Raw genomic sequence first — 13,304 nt, forward strand, 5'->3', positions numbered from 1 at the left:
AAAAAAAAGAATTTCAGAGTTGTAAAATCTTTATATTTATGCACCCAAATGGTAAAAAAGGTTTTTAACGTGCAGCACACCTGAATCGCGCTTGAGAGATATGGTAGTCCTCGCTTTCCATCATCAGTTACACAGTTTAGATATTTGTTCCATCTTGTCAACCTTGATACATATACAACATTGTTATGGTGTTGTTACAATGAAATACCAGCAAAAATAAACTTTTTTAAAAAAAACAAAAAACAATGACCCGTCAGTTAATGAGTACCTTGTAATATTTGCAATTGATGATATGAAGTCAACCCCCCCCCCCCCCCCCCAAAAAAAAAAAAAAAACAGCAAGTGGTGGGAGCTACATTAAAATATTTTGTTTAAAGTATTCAATACCTGAATGGTCCATAAAAGTAATATTTCATAGAACGGCATTGATGGTGTTCATAAAACACACATTGACTGCCAGGTACGGCGATACACGTCCAATCTATTTGACTTGGAGCGGCTTGGAAACAATCGTGTTTCGGTGCCAGAGACAGCACTGCCAGCCAGTTCCTATGGATTGTATGACGATTGCCGTCAATGGCAGTGAATGAGTTAAAGTCTGTTCCCCCTTAAGCTTACCTCCTTAAATGAAAAATCCTTGAACCCTTTCACACATTTGATTGAATACAGTAATTTCTGAAATGCCATTGACAGGAATAGACGTCCAATCCATTTGTACTGTGAGTCAGCTTGGACATCTGTCCCTGCTAATGGTTATATCATGTTACTGTGGTATCTATACTACCGCATTTCTCTAAGCAAGCTCACAAAGTGAATTGGCAGAGCCCAATTTTTCCATTTCCGATTTTATATCTTTGCCCAAAAATATTAAAGAACTGTGAATGAAAAATTAGGTACTTTATGCACTTAAGTGTAACGTGTAAGGATTGATAATGATTTAACTTTGCATAGGGCATTCATTTGGATGGCCCAAAATGTGATGTCCAAACATGTAGGAGCGACTTTATTATTTTATTTTCTGTACAATAATAATAAAAGTCACTTGCCCTATGAAGGGTTAAAATCACCTCGGTTAAACAAAGAGACAATCCGCAAACACACAATATCCCAGAATTCTTTGGGCGCAAAGGCTGCATATGACGTCACATGGAGTATATATACAGCCGCAGAGAAGAATTTTGCTCTGCCATTGTTAAATTTTAGCAACCGGTGCCGGCCGGGGCGGCGAAACCGGCTCGAAGAACATCTTCTCGCCCCAAAGTCGGCCACGATAATATTGAAACCGGAACTGCTCGACCAAGCGAAACGACGAAACTCGGCCGTGTGGACCGTTCCCTGCCCTGTGAGTGTGCGAGCGGGGGGGTGAGTAGAGGACGAAAAACGACCAAGACTAGCTGTCAGCGGGTTTCTCTATTTAAAAGCCCCTATTAATAACTAGAAAACACTTTTGATTCAGAAAGAAAAAATGTCACGCGACGTGGAAATGAAACTTGACTGCCTGTCCATTTAAATGTCCTTTAAACTACATCCTCAAAAGGGCTGCGGCTCAACCCCCCCCCCCCCCCCCCCCTCCACTGAACAATGAGTATGGAGCCCAAGTAGCTTCATCCTGACATACAGAAGAAGTGGTGTGCATAGGCAACCACTTTAAAAGCTAGAGTTGGTGGTCCCAGCACCCAAAAGGAGCCTAACCGAGTGTTTAACATAATCCATGATCTGAAAGGACGTACGAGTTGCATGCATTCAAGCTCCCCGTTTTTCATCCAGGTAAGAAAAGAGGCTTCTTTGCCATTGTGAGCCTGCTACTGTCGTCACGTGTAATACAATTTTGCATTGATACAGTCACTGATCTCTACAGACCACCTCGCAGTTGCACAATGCTAAACCTGTTTAATATTCTATGAACTGCACAGTCATTCGCAGCACCCATATGGACTATTCATCCTTCATTAATTGGTTATTGTTCGGTATTACGCGCTGAGTTTTTAACGTGCACAAACCAACTAAAATGCTTCATGTAGTCACATAAAAATAATCCTTCCGTTTGCCGCAATGCTAATGTTTTAACTTCAAGAGCTTCTGAGTGGGTGGGAAAGGGTGACACAGGACATTTCACTCGGAAATCCAAATGAATGATTACTGCACACTTCCTGACAGCTTCTCCAGGGGGTTTAAATGCGGTAAAAAATGCTGCAATTGTAGGTCGCTTTACACTACTCTATTTGGTTTTCATTAAGAAATGACAGCACCATTCAGCAGATGCAGCATTGCTATGAAACAGCTGTTCCCAAAATCATGAACCGAAAGCCAAAATTTTTAGTAAAAGTCTGCGTAGTATCTTCGAGGAGACACGGTTTCTTGGTAAAATGTAGTTTTGAAACGTTTTTTCTGTCAATTACCATGACTTTATCAAAAGGCGGTTCATCAATGAATCAACCAATCGACACTTTTCTGATGACTGAGAAATCATTTAGAGTTGTTTTAACTAAATTTGTACACCTCTTATCAGTTAATATTCTCAGATTTCATTGGACTAATGAAAATAGATGGATCATACTGTCCAACAATTTGAAAAAAAAAACAAAAAACAATAAACACAAATTTCTGTTGTTTTATGTCTGTCAGCTGATTTAAACACATTTTTAGGTGCCGACATAATCCAAAATTGATCTGTTTTTCCCTCTTTTAACCTGTCCTTTTCAAGTGCTTCGACATGCAGAATGGTTAATCTGAATTAGCCTTGTTAATTTATCACAACTTCATTTGCTGAGGGGACACCGCGTGGAGAGGGCATAAACCTTATTCCTGATAGGACAGGAAGAAGGAAGACAGGACAAAGTAGGGTATGAAGTCACTGTCAGATCCCCCCAAACCCTTACAGTTGTACTATTTTGTGCACAAAATAGAAGATGAAAAGAAAATGGGGGTCTATAGATTCAAAAACATGACAGTAAAAACCCGAGATCAGTTTTGGATTCCGCACTCAAAAATGAATTACAAACAGCTGTTAGACCCAAAGCAACAAAAAATGTATTTCCTAGTGTTATTTTTTTGGGTTTATACAAAATTCTAAATAAGACCTATGCACACGTCTTTAACCCTTAAAGACATGCAACATGAAGCATTTATCTGAGAATCCCAAAATTTGAAGAATAAGGTCCTAATGGAACCTTTTTTTTTTTTTTCAAATTTGCAAAAATAAATGTCAAAATGAAAATGTGTAATAAGTGCTCTAATATCTATAACCCTAGCTAAATCCTGTTTTTTTTTTTTTCTCATGGAACCTGCAGATGCATGTGTTCCATCCGTCATTTTTTTTTCAAAAAGAAAATATTGTTCTATCAACAGTTCTTTTGGCTTAAAATATAGCAGTTTCTTTTAATGAGGGGTGCAAGACCAGAAACTGCTTTTTCAGCCTTGTTTGTGTTTTCCACCATATTTATACAGTATATGGCGGAAAACAACTGTTGTGTTTGATAGAACAATATGTCTATGCTGCCATAGCAGATTCATGGCGCATTAAGCCCCTGAACTATTTTTAATTTGTCCGTTTTACCCTAAAAATCCCCGTTTACGGACGTGCGCAACCACTTTTGTTTTAACCCAACCATAAAATTAAGGTAGTTAATTATATTTATTATTCAAAAGGTCATTTCTTGACAACTCCTTGATGTCTGCGATTTCTGCATCGCGACCCTCCAAACTTTCTTCTCAAACAAGGAGAAAACTGATCAGAGATGCAGCCAAGAGGCCCATGATCACTCTGGATGAACTGCAGCGATCTACAGCTGAGGTGGGAGAGTCTGTCCATAGGACAACAATCAGTCGTACACTGCACAAATCTGGCCTTTATGGAATAGTGGCAAGAAGAAAGCCATTTCTCAAAGATATCCATAAAAAGTCTTGTTTAAAGTTTGCCACAAGCCACCTGGGAGACACACCAAACATGTGGAAGAAGGTGCTCTGGTCAGATGAAACCAAAATTGAACTTTTTGGCCACAATGCAAAACGATATGTTTGGCGTAAAAGCAACACAGCTCATCACCCTGAACACACCATCCCCACTGTCAAACATGGTGGTGACAGCATCATGGTTTGGGCCTGCTTTTCTTCAGCAGGGACAGGAAAGATGGTTAAAATTGACGGGAAGATGGATGCAGCCAAATACAAGAACATTCTGGAAGAAAACCTGTTGGTATCTGCACAAGACCTGAGACTGGGACGGAGATTTATCTTCCAACAGGACAATGATCCAAAACATAAAGCCAAATCTACAATGGAATGGTTCAAAAATAAACGTATCCAGGTGTTAGAATGGCCAAGTCAAAGTCCAGACCTGAATCCAATCGAGAATCTGTGGAAAGAGCTGAAAACTGCTGTTCACAAACACTCTCCATCCAACCTCACTGAGCTCGAGCTGTTTTGCAAGGAAGAATGGGCAAGAATGTCAGTCTCTCGATGTGCAAAACTGATAGAAACATACCCCAAGCGACTTGCAGCTGTAATTGGAGCAAAAGGTGGCGCTACAAAGTATTAACGCAAGGGGGCCGAATAATATTGCACGCCCCACTTTTCAGTTTTTTATTTGTTAAAAAAGTTTAAATTATCCAATAAATTTTGTTCCACTTCAGGATTGTGTCCCACTTGTTGTTGATTCTTGACAAAAAATTAAAATTTTATATCTTTATGTTTGAAGCCTGAAATGTGGCGAAAGGTTGCAAGGTTCAAGGGGGCCGAATACTTTTGCAAGGCACTGTATATATATGTCTCTCAGAGGTTGCGCTAGACTTTTTCGTTGTCTGTCATTTTGACTGACAGGGTCATAAAAATCCGGTCATAATCTATTTTTACCCGTCACTTAAATTTAAAAAATGATAATAATGACATATTCAATAGTATTTAGTTTTCATTCATTTTTAATTAATATTCTGTCCGAACAAGCTTAACAGAGAATCCACACCGTGCCATCACACGTCAAGCAGATGAATATGTAACTTTTTCTCCGCAGTGACAAAAACAGCTGACTGTGGCCCCAGTAGGTAGGCTACATATGGAACAATGAAATTAACAGTTCACCTGCTGTGGCCTGAACGCAGTCTCACACCTTCCTCCTGGTGCGCATGGACTTGAATTGCGTGCCCGCTTGTGCAGTCCCTCTTTTTTTACCTCTTTAATCAACACCATCGTCATTTTGGGGCTTTTTGAATAAACTTCGGACACTCAGTTGCTTTGACATTTTTCCGAGTAAGGCCAACGACGTCATGCATCAAGAGAGACAATAGCTAATTAATATGCTCACTCGCCACCCTGTGGTCTGGGGTGTGAATTGCAACCTGTCAAAATGGCAGATGGACTTCAGTTTTTTCCGTCACCATTTTAAAAAAACGGTCAACGACGGAAAATATTCAGTTAATGCGACCCCTGATGTCTCCTGCCCAATACAGTGCATTTCCTTGTGCACTGCCCACAGCTAGCTAACATTGTATGTCCTCCAATAAAACACAAGGATTGGTCTTTTCTTGTTTTTATATGAAGAAATTTGTTTACTTTGGTAAAATTGTAACAAAGAAATATGCATGCATTCAACACAACTGTACAAATCACGCCGGTATACAAATACCATGTAGACACCACACTTCACTTGAGCCACAAGCTATAAGTATAGGTTAACTTCCATACAATTATACATACAATATATAATACAAATATTAAAAAATTTATTCATATAGCTTTTTGCCATAAAAACACATACACTGCATATTAACAGGTTGGTATAGATGTAAAATACAAATAGTTTGCAAGGCAGAAACGTAACAGAAAGCACTCAACAGCATCAATGCGACCGTCAGGCTGTGTACTGTAAAACTGAATGAGCATGTGTTCCAAACTGCGTCACACTGTGTATGCAGTGAATTATTATGACCACAAGCAGGCAGTAAGCTCTAAACTATTGAGACTACAGCCAGCACAATAGGATTTTTATCTTTTTTTTTTTTTTTTTTCAAAATATAGAATAAATTAAAAACCTAATCCTTTTTACAAGATTCCGATCCTCTGAAAAATGGTTTCCGATCATGTGATCGGATTGGGACATCCCTAATAAAAACACTCTAAACACACAAATTCAACTCAAATTCAGCTCTCACAGTTTTTCTATGAAGCTTAGATCATGGTTGTGAAATGATTTATTCAAAGGTGTGCAGACTATGTTTCTGTAGTGTACATGCAGTTCATTGAGGTTAAAATGTAATTTCACTAACAAGTTGCAACGGTGATGCTGCAGGCAGAAGTAGCTTTGTAACCAAAGTTGTAGAAAAGAAAAGATACATCTATGGCCTTGTTCTTTGGTGTTCATGTTGGTATTTTTATCATCAGAGGTTTAGTTATGCAGAGCGTCCTCTGCACACTTTTTTCCTGTGTCTTTGTGTGGTACATTATGTCTTTTGTTAAATGCATCCAAATAATTCATGTTACGTAATAGTTTAGCAAATAAGGGCATAATTTACACATGTTTACAGGAAAAATATGAAGTAATTATAGAAATTTCTCTTTGTCCATTTATGTGAACTGTTGTTTGACTGGTGTGTGGCGACCAGTCCAAGGTGTACCCAAGATGAGTCATTTGTCACACTGATAGAGTGCAGATAATGGATGAATTTTCCTGCGGTTGATTATGGAAATACAGTATAGCCAAATGGCCCATCCCTTTTGCAGACACCCAGCTACGGTTTTTGCATGCTACAGTTATCGTTCTCAGACTGCATAGATCTGCTGAGTGATTTTTTTTTGCTTTTTTGCCTTGGTGATCACGAGTACTGCTCTGTACCCTCAGACGCAGTTTCCATGGAGGCAGTTTCGTCCCTCAGCCTGAAACGACGATATGAAGAGGTGGACAATGGCTCTCTCTTTTCTACACCTAAAGACTCTGACGATGACATCTCCAGTAGCGACAGTGCCGACAGCTGCGACAGCCTCAACCCTCCCTCCAGGACAGAATTCACCCGTAAGAATGAAAGGCAAAAAAAGAAAATGCTATGCCAAAAGAAACATTCACGTTCAACCCAAATGTTCTTCTCCTCAGCCACGTCTATCCTCAGACAGCACAAGCTGTCGCCACGAGGCAAGCGGGTGCGTTTCGATGCGGTGACAGTTTATTACTTCCCACGGAGGCAGGGTTTTACCAGCGTGCCCAGCCAAGGGGGCAGTTCGCTGGGCATGGCCCACAACCACTCGTCTATCCGTCATTACACGCTGGGCGAGTTTGCTCGGGAGCAAGAGAGCAGTCACCGACACACCTTACGCCAGCACCTGCGGCAGGAGAAGCTCAATGCACGCAAGCTGACGGTAAATAAGTTGACGTGAGCCACAAAAGGGCCACTTCTGTGGTTACAGTAGAAATCGGTCTCTGTGAAATACTTGCCCACCTGTCCTCTAATCCCGCTCAATATTTAGTAGAGGTTTGAATGATATATGATAAGATCTAGATTTTTTGGACAACGACATGATGTTTCCCGACATACAAAGTCTGCCATGATTCAGGTCAGGGCCTTTGATTGATTTAATACAATATAGGTAGTCCCCGGGTTACGACGTACCATGAACCAGTCGTTTTTTTTTTTTTTTTTTTTTTTTTTTGTGCGTAAAAAGTACCTTGTTGTACCTCATAGTATCTTATTTTTACTTTATTTATCAATATGACCTTTCTGCCTTTGGCTAAATGTATATTTAATTAGAATGTTGAGTTTTGTTTTGTGATGCATGCTTTTATTTTGGCAGGAAGTGTAGAACAGGAAATACTTTCGCACGCGAGCTAGAGCTCATGCACAATCGAAGAAGAACGTATTTGCAAACACGAGGAAGAGAGCATTTGCGCCCACGAAGTCAAGTACAACGACATATAATACATTTTTTTGGATAGCTGTTTTGAGATTTAGGAGGAATTTAGGGGTATTTAAACGGTTAATTCTGATTTACATGGGAATTCGGGTTATGTCGTCAGCATAGGAATGGAACTCGTTCGTAACACGGAGACTAACTGTACAGTGATCCCTCGCTACTTCGCGCTTCAAACTTCACGCTCTCAGTCCATCGGTGATTTCTTTTCAATTAAAAAAATAAAATATAGATCAGCTGTCCCGAGCCGATCATGTAGTCTCACTCTCGCTCGCTCCCTCGCTCTCCCTGCTCTTTGTTCGTCAGCCCAAGCTCTGGAGCTGCTCATTAAAGTTAACGATGTTGACAGATTTTTGGGTTTGATCTTGCCACAGATGTTTGGAAGCCAAAGCTTCAAAGCGCCGCGTTAATCATCATTTAGCTTGTTAAACAGTTTCTGTGGCAACTCCTGTGTGTGTGCTGCTTCTGCAGATTAGAGTGGACTCACTCAATGAAGCATTTAATAAAGCCAAGCATTTCTGTTGTTTAAAAATAATTTGGAGGGACAGTAACATGTTTAAAACATCATCATAAATATTACATTTGAAGTGCTTAAAAACCATTTATTAAAATATATGTATATATTTTTTAAAAATATACTTTGGGGGAAAAAGTGAAAAAACATGTATCTCTTATACAGTGGTATGAAAAAGTATCTGAACCTCTTGGAATTTCTCACGTTCCTCCATAGAGTTGCCATCAAATGTGATCTGAACTTTGTCAAAATCACACAGATGAAAAAACAGTGCTTTAACTAAAACCACCCAAACATTTTCATTTTTCATATTTTAATGAGGATAGTATGCAAACAATGACAGAAGGGGGAAAATAAGTAAGTGATCCATCACATTTGATATTTTGTGAATTATTTTTAAAAATATATATTTTTGCGAACATTAAACGAGCAACATTGTTTTTTTTTGTTTTGTTTTTTCAGACAGCAGTGACTTCCTCCGTGAAGTCCTTCCATTAACACCATTCTTGGCCATAGTTTTAAATATAGTTGATGTGTGAACAGAGGTATTGGACTGTGCCAGTGATATCTGTAAGTCTTTAGCAGTTCTTTTTTACCTCTCTTAGTATTCTGCGCTGAACTCTTGGCATCATCTTTGGTGGAAGGCCACTTCCTGGGAGCAACAGTGCCAAACGCTCTCCATTTGTAGACAACTTCTCTGACTGTCGATTGATGATCATCCAGACTTTTACATATGGTTTTCTCTCCCTTCCCAGCTTTATACAAATCAGCAATCCTTGATCGCAGGTCTTCAGACAGCTCTGACCGAGCCATTATGCACATCAGACAATGCTTCTCATCAAGACAATTATTACCAGGTGTGTGTATTCTACTGGGCAGGACAGCTTTAAACCAATCATCAGTGATTGGGCACACACCTGACTTAAAATGTTTGGTAAAAAATGGTTTCAATTGCTCTTTAAGTCTCCTTAGACAGAGGGTTCACTCACTTATTTTCCCCCTTCTGTCATTGTTTGCATGCTATCCTCATTAAAATATGAAAACCTATAAATGGCTAGTTTTAGTTAAAGCAGACACTGTTTTTACATCTGTGTGATTTTGACAAAGATCAGATCACATTTGATGGTGATTTCATGAAGAAATGTGAGAAATTCCAAAGGTTTCAGATAATTTTTCATACCCACGGTATGTATCTCTTTCCAATACTAAATCTGAATTGAACACACAAAATTAAAAAAACATTTTGAGGGGGGGGTGGTTGCGCGCGCTACTTAACGGTTTTTGACTTATCGTGCCGGGTTCTGGTCCCCATTAACCGCATAAAACGAGGGATCACTGTATTATACACTAGGGATGCACTGATATGAATATTCTTGGCCGGAACGGAAAACCAAATGTAAGAAAACTGAGGCCAACCCGAAACTTCATATAGGCCTACTTAATTTTGTAGTTGTTGATGTTTTTTCTGTTTTTATTTTTTACTTATTTGTCCCATTTATTAATTCGCTGATTGATTTGAAGCAATACAAAAATGAATTGAAGTGAATTATCACTGCCAGTCCACCCAGTTCAAACAGATTGGATGACTATTGCCGTAATGGCAGCCAACGAGTTAACTGACAGCATCACGTACATCCATACAGTTTAGGTTGGTGTTGTTTTTAGAATCTCAATGTTTTTTAAATTAAATTCAGTCCATCAGTGCAAATTTCGTACACCCAGAAACTGTATAGTAGTATGCTTGTACTTTGAAGCTCTACCACATTTCTCCTCAACTGCAGATGGTAATAGTATTAAAATATGATGATAACATATTTCAGTAAATCAAGTGAAACTGGAGCAAACAACACAACAAATTATTGTGGAAAAATTACTAGTAGACGGACTAATATGTCTTGAAGCTCCTCCCTGACATATGACACCATACAAAAATATGGCTTGATCACACATAGCACTTCCAGGACATGTACTCCGACTTCTGTCATAAATTTATTATAAAATTCTTTATGACTGATACTTTGCAGGAAAGCAATTGTCAACATAGTAAAGTTTTCACACATATTTTAAAACATCTGTTTACAAGCTTTGGTGTTGTTGTGTTAACAAGGCGCACAGAGTTTTCACAGCACCCACCACATTGACTATAGAACTATTTCCAACTCTGCCAAAACTACACTGCACAGTGATAAGCTTAGTGGGAAAAAGTTCACCCCATGACAAAAGAAGATGATTATAAGACAACAAAGACAGGATGATAGGATCGTGTTCGACTGTGATTGGTGTGGAAGGCCGGCAAGATTTTTAGTGTAAAAAAATTTGCCACAGCTGTCATGCTGTAAATGGGAAACTTTTTATATTAAGTTTCAGTTGAAACGCTCTGATAAAGGGTTTGTATAAATCCATATTTATTTTTGCTGCACTTTTATTCACTTAGTTACCAATTCAATCTGGCTTTCCTGTTTAGCTGACCCGGAACGGCACGTTAGAGTGTGCCCAAGCAGAACTGCTGACTCTGGACGATGTGTCGGACGAGGACCTCGACGTGGACGCCGTGGAGGTGGATGACTGCTTTTTCCTTCAGCCGCTACCCACCAAGCGTCGCAGAGCTCTCCTGCGAGCTTCCGGCATCGCTCGCATCGACGCCCGGGAGAAAGCAGAGCTTCGAGCCATCCGCTTGTCTCGGGAGGAATGTGGCTGCGACTGTCGTCTGTACTGCGACCCTCGACACTGTGGCTGCAGTCAGGCTGGCATCAAATGCCAGGTAAGCACTTTTCAAATTTGATTACTGACAGCTTGTACTTGGCGCCATTTATGGAATCATTCATTCTGCGTCTGATACAAGGCTGGCAGTGATTATTCCCACATTCTCTCTTGTGGTGTTCCTGGGAACATTTTCTACATATAATGTATCTGTAATTGTGTTTCCGTTACAGTTTTTCACAAAATAAAAGCAATATTTAAACATTTTTAGCAAATTATAAAATTCAGATTCCATGGAACTTTTTCGAAAAAGCATCGTAACTCTCTTGAAGTCCCATCCCGCTAGAATTTACTAAAGAAAGATGAATGCTCAAAACATGTTGCGTGTGGAGAAGTGATTATGTGACTTGCTACGTCATGTCCTGCGGCTTACAACTTCCAAGTGTTTCCATTGCGTTCTAGCAATATATTTTGATATCTAAACGTCTGGAAAAAAAAACTGTTAATGAAAGCATAAAAAGGTTTTTGCCTTATTTTCCCCTCCTGAAATTCAGGCATTTTGTATTACCAGTTTTCCATTTTGAAATGAGGGTAATGTATATGCATTATATGAGCTTAAAGCTTTAACTTTATTTTCTGTATAAGATTTTCTGATGTATGAATTAACTGTCCTCAGAAATATTCCTGCCAAAGTTTGCATTCAATCTCGTTGGCTACCATTGAAGGCAATAGATGTCCAATCTAATTGGTATCTGGTCGCTATCATTCGATCCCAATTCAAATGGATTAGATGTCTATTGCCGCCAATGGCACCGAAAGATATTTGGTCACTGCCAGCCCGTCAATGGAAGCCAATGAGTCAAACTCTTCTTTTGCCCAGTAAAAAGATTCACTGAAATTTTTTGCCTTGTCAACGAATTGATAAATGATAAAATCTGGTCAAAGTAGCAAATAACAAAAATAAAACCAAACTATTGATACATGAACCTGGACCGATACAGTGACAATCCAGATTGAAGCATGCGTTTTTTTCATTCCAGGTGGACAGAATGTCCTTCCCGTGTGGTTGCTCCAGAGATGGTTGCGGCAACTTAGCGGGCCGTGTCGAGTTTAACCCTCTGCGTGTCCGGACGCACTACCTGCACACCATCATGAAGCTGGACCTGGAGAAGAGGAGGGTGCTGCTACAAGTGCCGGGGCAGACTTACACCGAGTCAGATCACGTGTCGTCCCCGTTCTCTACGTGTTCCTCGTCTCCGGGCCTGGAAGAGAGTGAGGTGCGTGCGTGCGTCTTGGAGGCAGAGGACGACATCCTTGAGAGGGAAAACGAGACGGCCGTGTTGCACCTACAAAGCGCCGAGGAACAGGAGAGGAGGGCGGAGGAGCCACAGGTGGAGGAGGTTCTCCTGCAGGGGCCTTTCCCAACCGGAACCGCTGTGCTCTGCATTAACCAAGAAGAGGAAAGTCCAGCTGATCTTCTCAGAGACTCCGCCCCTCTTCACTACTACCAACTCAGCTCCGCCCTGGAGCTGGCGGAGGAGGAAACTCAAGAAGCCACTGGAGGTGACGAGTGTTCAAGCAACTGTCTCCAAAGTGACCAATCTAAGCTCCACAAAGAAGGTCGAGAAGAAAACATGGACGCAGCGGCGTTGACGGACCCGCTTCCGTCTGACGTTTAGCCTGAGCTTCTCTGCAGATGTTTTGCACAAATAACGTCAAAGAAGTAATAACACATTTCACGTCCTTATCAGTTGCAATGGCGTAGGCTGGAGCACATGGAGATCAGGAGTAATATGTTATGGTATATGCAGTCACATGACTATCGTTGTGAATTGTGTTGGGGGCGGTGAACACAGCCTTATGCAAAAAAAAAAAAAAAAAAATGAAGGAGGATCCTACTTGCTAACTTTGGAGACATCTAAGAAAAAAATGAGCGACATCGCTAAAATCTGTAACGCAGCAAACGTGTCTTTGCTGCAGTCAAGCCAAATGACGGCGTAAACTGACCTAATAATCCTGGAAATACTTGTCTTTCGTGTACTGTACAAGCGATTGTTGCGATCGCGAGACCGAAAACGTCTTTGCTCGTCTTTCACAAACGCAATCTTTGTGTAGTAATTGCAATGCCTGTGATATTATTACATCTATGTGTGATGGATCTCATGTGGATGAGGTGCTGTTGGAAAAGGTTGACTTT

At 40.3% G+C, this 13,304-nt stretch overlaps 1 protein-coding gene across 4 annotated transcripts; it reads left to right on the top strand.

Moving 5' to 3' along the window:
* The first annotated feature begins 325 nt into the window (after nucleotides 1-325).
* On the top strand, nucleotides 326-12,998 carry csrnp2 (cysteine-serine-rich nuclear protein 2). Of its 4 annotated transcripts, none has more exons than XM_057830707.1 (6): nucleotides 326-1,362; nucleotides 6,833-7,003; nucleotides 7,082-7,344; nucleotides 9,163-9,264; nucleotides 10,872-11,168; nucleotides 12,148-12,998. In XM_057830707.1, exons 2-6 carry the CDS (start codon nucleotides 6,844-6,846, stop codon nucleotides 12,784-12,786), a joined length of 1,461 nt encoding a protein of 486 aa, XP_057686690.1. In that variant the 5' UTR covers nucleotides 326-1,362; nucleotides 6,833-6,843; the 3' UTR covers nucleotides 12,787-12,998. The 4 variants fall into 4 exon arrangements, with proteins under 4 accessions (XP_057686690.1, XP_057686689.1, XP_057686692.1 ...); XM_057830706.1 differs by having other exon boundaries at nucleotides 328-1,342; XM_057830708.1 differs by lacking the exon at nucleotides 326-1,362 and adding an exon at nucleotides 1,376-1,767.
* The last annotated feature ends 306 nt before the right edge of the window (nucleotides 12,999-13,304 follow it).

The sequence above is a fragment of the Corythoichthys intestinalis genome, chromosome 2 (assembly GCF_030265065.1).
Source record: "Corythoichthys intestinalis isolate RoL2023-P3 chromosome 2, ASM3026506v1, whole genome shotgun sequence".
NCBI lineage: Eukaryota > Metazoa > Chordata > Actinopteri > Syngnathiformes > Syngnathidae > Corythoichthys > Corythoichthys intestinalis.